The sequence below is a fragment of the Dipteris shenzhenensis genome, chromosome 28 (genome assembly GCF_047967505.1).
Source record: "Dipteris shenzhenensis isolate YYH24624 ecotype China chromosome 28, Dip_SZ_1.0, whole genome shotgun sequence".
Classification (NCBI taxonomy): Eukaryota; Viridiplantae; Streptophyta; class Polypodiopsida; order Gleicheniales; family Dipteridaceae; genus Dipteris; species Dipteris shenzhenensis.
The window spans coordinates 35,690,179-35,693,586 of record NC_141623.1 but is presented as its reverse complement, the minus strand read 5'-3'; the positions used below and the strand labels follow the sequence as shown (position 1 = coordinate 35,693,586).

General features: G+C 46.6%; 1 protein-coding gene across 1 annotated transcript; it reads left to right on the top strand.

Moving 5' to 3' along the window:
• Window positions 1-2,407: 2,407 nt before the first annotated feature.
• On the top strand, window positions 2,408-3,408 carry LOC147883500 (uncharacterized). The gene is made up of 3 exons (XM_087399504.1): window positions 2,408-2,449; window positions 2,538-2,683; window positions 2,775-3,408. Exons 1-3 carry the CDS (start codon window positions 2,408-2,410, stop codon window positions 2,977-2,979), a joined length of 393 nt encoding a protein of 130 aa, XP_087255630.1. The 3' UTR covers window positions 2,980-3,408.

The window sequence follows — 3,408 nt, the reverse complement described above, 5'->3', positions numbered from 1 at the left end:
AAAATGGACTGAACCTCTATCTTTAGAAGGTGAAAGAATTGATAAAATAACTTGAATCAAGCAAATACATTTTGTTGTGCGTACCTTTAGGAGAAGACACTCGTTTGGAGGCTGCAAACATCTCGAAAACAGAAGTGTTGCAGACATGATTAGTATGTTGGTCGAACCAAGCAAATGTAATGTTCCCTTGTGGAAACAGAATGTGCGAAGAAGTGTGCGTGCTGAAGATGAGGTGTTTAAAAAAAAAAACCATACGTAATGTATGGTGGAGAGCCAGCACATGTCTCTCCAAAAATTATATATCATAGGGGAACGTGCCATCCCCCCGTTTCGAATAGTCACCTCTAGTGTTGGAGGTGTAGCGCATTAATGCGGACCAGAGCAACAGACGGTACAGAAACATTTCAGAATTGAAATGACCGTACATTCTACTTACGTGGAGTATCCTTTGTGACGTCCACAGCTCGACGAGAAGTCGCGTATTTCTTTGCTGGAATGTTGGAATCTGAAAAACAATCATGATTAGTCAATATGCATTCCTCATGTTCTGGATGTTTGGATATGTTGGTTAGCATATGTGCAATTTCCTAAAGATGAAAAATTCAAGTAGAAAAGCTATACACAATGCAACGATCAAAGATGTAGACTATGGTCGTGTATGATGATGCCGACTATGTAGACACAGTGCCTACGCATAGTAGAGAATGCATGCGCAACTCGAATTAAGGAATGAAAGCACTGCAATTCACTGCACTTCATCATCAGCTAGACGGGGTGCCTATGCACAAAAGAGACTAATGCCTAAATCCTCGCGGTCGACTACGATTTAGTGTAGAGCACCAAAAACGACGTCACAAATTATGGGAGCTATTGAGAAAGGATCACAGAGACTTTTGGCAAGCTTACAGCTGCAGTTAGTTACTGGAGCATTGGCAGTATATAGTAAGCTAGATATAGAGAGATTCAACCATTTATTCAGGCCTGGGCGAATGCCTCCTTTCACACTGTAACTAGCCTTGAACCTTCATCTCCTCCATCGCCAACCTTCCAAGCTTCATCTCCGCCATAGCCTAACATGTCTCTCTATTCCATCTCAAAGATTTTGTTGAAAACGTGTCTTGAGGAATGGATCCAATTTCGAACTCTTAAATTAGAATCGCAAAGTATGCCGAGAAGATTCGACTCGCCAGAGTCACCACCCGACTAATTGAAGCCAGCACTTACACATCAGTACTGCCGCAAGATATTGGGCAGCATAACCTATTAAGGCCGGTTTGCTTTTTGCATGGATACTAACTTTGCGCTACGAGTTGCTTTCCCATCATCTTCAGCTTCAGCAATCGTTCTGCTTTGCAATCGTCTTCAACTCCAACGTACCACCATGCCACCATGCTCTAGGTGCGTACCTTTGTTAATGGGCTTTTTAGCTTCAACTGCTTTTCCTGACGATGGGAGAGCTGCTGGTGTGTTGTGTGCGATTTGGGAGAGATTTTCTTTTTTAGCCTACATGCAGCCCTGGAATAGATCTGCGACTGTTCCAGGCTATTTCAAACCTCCAAAATCAGCGACAATGCCTACCTAACCAGTCATCTAAGGCTCAGCCAGTGTTGGAACAGCAACGTGCCTATTCCTTGAGCCTACACACACAGACAGCGGGTTCTCTTCTATTATCGAAGAGAACTTGCTCGGGGCAACAATTCTGCAAATGTTCCACGGGCAACATCTGCAAGTCGGGTCAATATGGCCGATGCCTCTGACCTTAGACTTGCACAGGCTGCCCCCGCAAAAATGGACGACCCAATTGTTTTCATGTCCAGGTTGATTGCGGAGTTGTTGGAGCTGTGCAGCTTATTGAAGGGTCTGTTGAGTCCCAAGGGCCGGAAGCGGTGGTTGCAAACGGAGCTTCTTCGCTCGAATTGGGGAATGCAAAAGCTCCACCAATTTAGAGCTTGAAGGAACCGCTTGATATGAGCACTTGCAGGTCTCCACGGATTTTGGAAAAAAAATCTGGGCGCTGAACTACACGACCTCGTTTGGATGAGGAAGAGAAACGGGATTTAGAGCATGCAGGGAGGAGGGAGGCGAGAACTACACGACCTCGTTTGGATGAGGAAGAGAAACGGGATTTAGAGCATGCAAGGAGGAGGGAGGCGAGTGAATGAAAGATTCTTAAGAGAAGGGAGGCGACCAAGGTAGCAATAAGAGGGATGATCTGAGTGGACAGTTTCACCTATATTTATAGGTTTTGCCTTGGCTTTTTACGCAGTTGGCTTTTTACGCAGCTTTTCAAAAGCTTTCAAAGCTTTTGGGCTTTCAGAATTAAAAAAATCTAAGGGTGTATATTGTGCCATGTGGAAGCACACGATTTCAGAATTTGAAAAAACGTCCTAGTGCTGGCCAAGTCAAAATGGTTTGTGTGAATTCTGGTCAAGCGAAGAGGGAGAGTCAAGTGAACAAGCGAGAAAAGGGAGGGTAAAGGATTCAAGGGACAGGCGAGTCAAGTCAAGTGAACAGGCCAGTCAAGAACGTGCTTGCAGCCACTCGATTGCTCCTTCTTCGTCTCTTCGCCGATATTCATCCAGCTCAATGGCGCGACTGATTTCAACGTCGAGTCTGACGACGGCGAGTTGGGCGCTCATCCTGCTAGTTCATTTCTCCTCTTGCTCTGCACCGAGAATGCAAGGTAAGGACTGTTGTATTTGTTGGTAATAGAAGTGGGAACTCTCCGTGCTCCAGTTCATCGCGCCTCGATTGATTGTTGTTGTTTTTTGCAGGGGCGCTCGCAAGCCAGGAGATTGGGTTGTCTCCCATCACTCAGTTCGACGTGTGCACCTGCCCAGGGAAGCCCGGCAGATGCACGCTGCAGGATATCAGCTCAGTTACCTTCCCAAGCGCCACAAACCCTTCCGAAGTGATGATTCAGGTGACGAACAATTGCGACATCTGCACTGCCACAGGCATTTTGTTGGACTGCACTAGGATCGATCCACCACCGGCTCCCATTTGCGGTGTGAACAACGGAAAGCCATTGGCACCTCATCAGCAGTGGCTGGGAAACTACGAAAATAAGCCTCTGGAGCCGCTGCCCGCGTTCGAAGTGTATTGGCAGTGTGCCTGATGAATATGTTGCTTGGCTCTGAGTATCGCCATGGGCGTGTTTTGCACGGCTCAGGATAGATCTACGCGGGGTCCTTTTGTACTATGGACCCCGCCTTGACTGGCTTTAGCTGGCCGGGAAGCAAAAATGTCGGAATCAGGGTTGATTCGGCGGAATCGTCCGTGCTGTGAAGTGAAGAATTGTCTATGTTGCCATAGTTTTGAATTGTACCATGTAGGTCAATCGCCTTCGATCTGCAAAGACTGATCAGCGCGTTCATCTGGTGGGCGTGATTGTTAAGTCTATTTCTG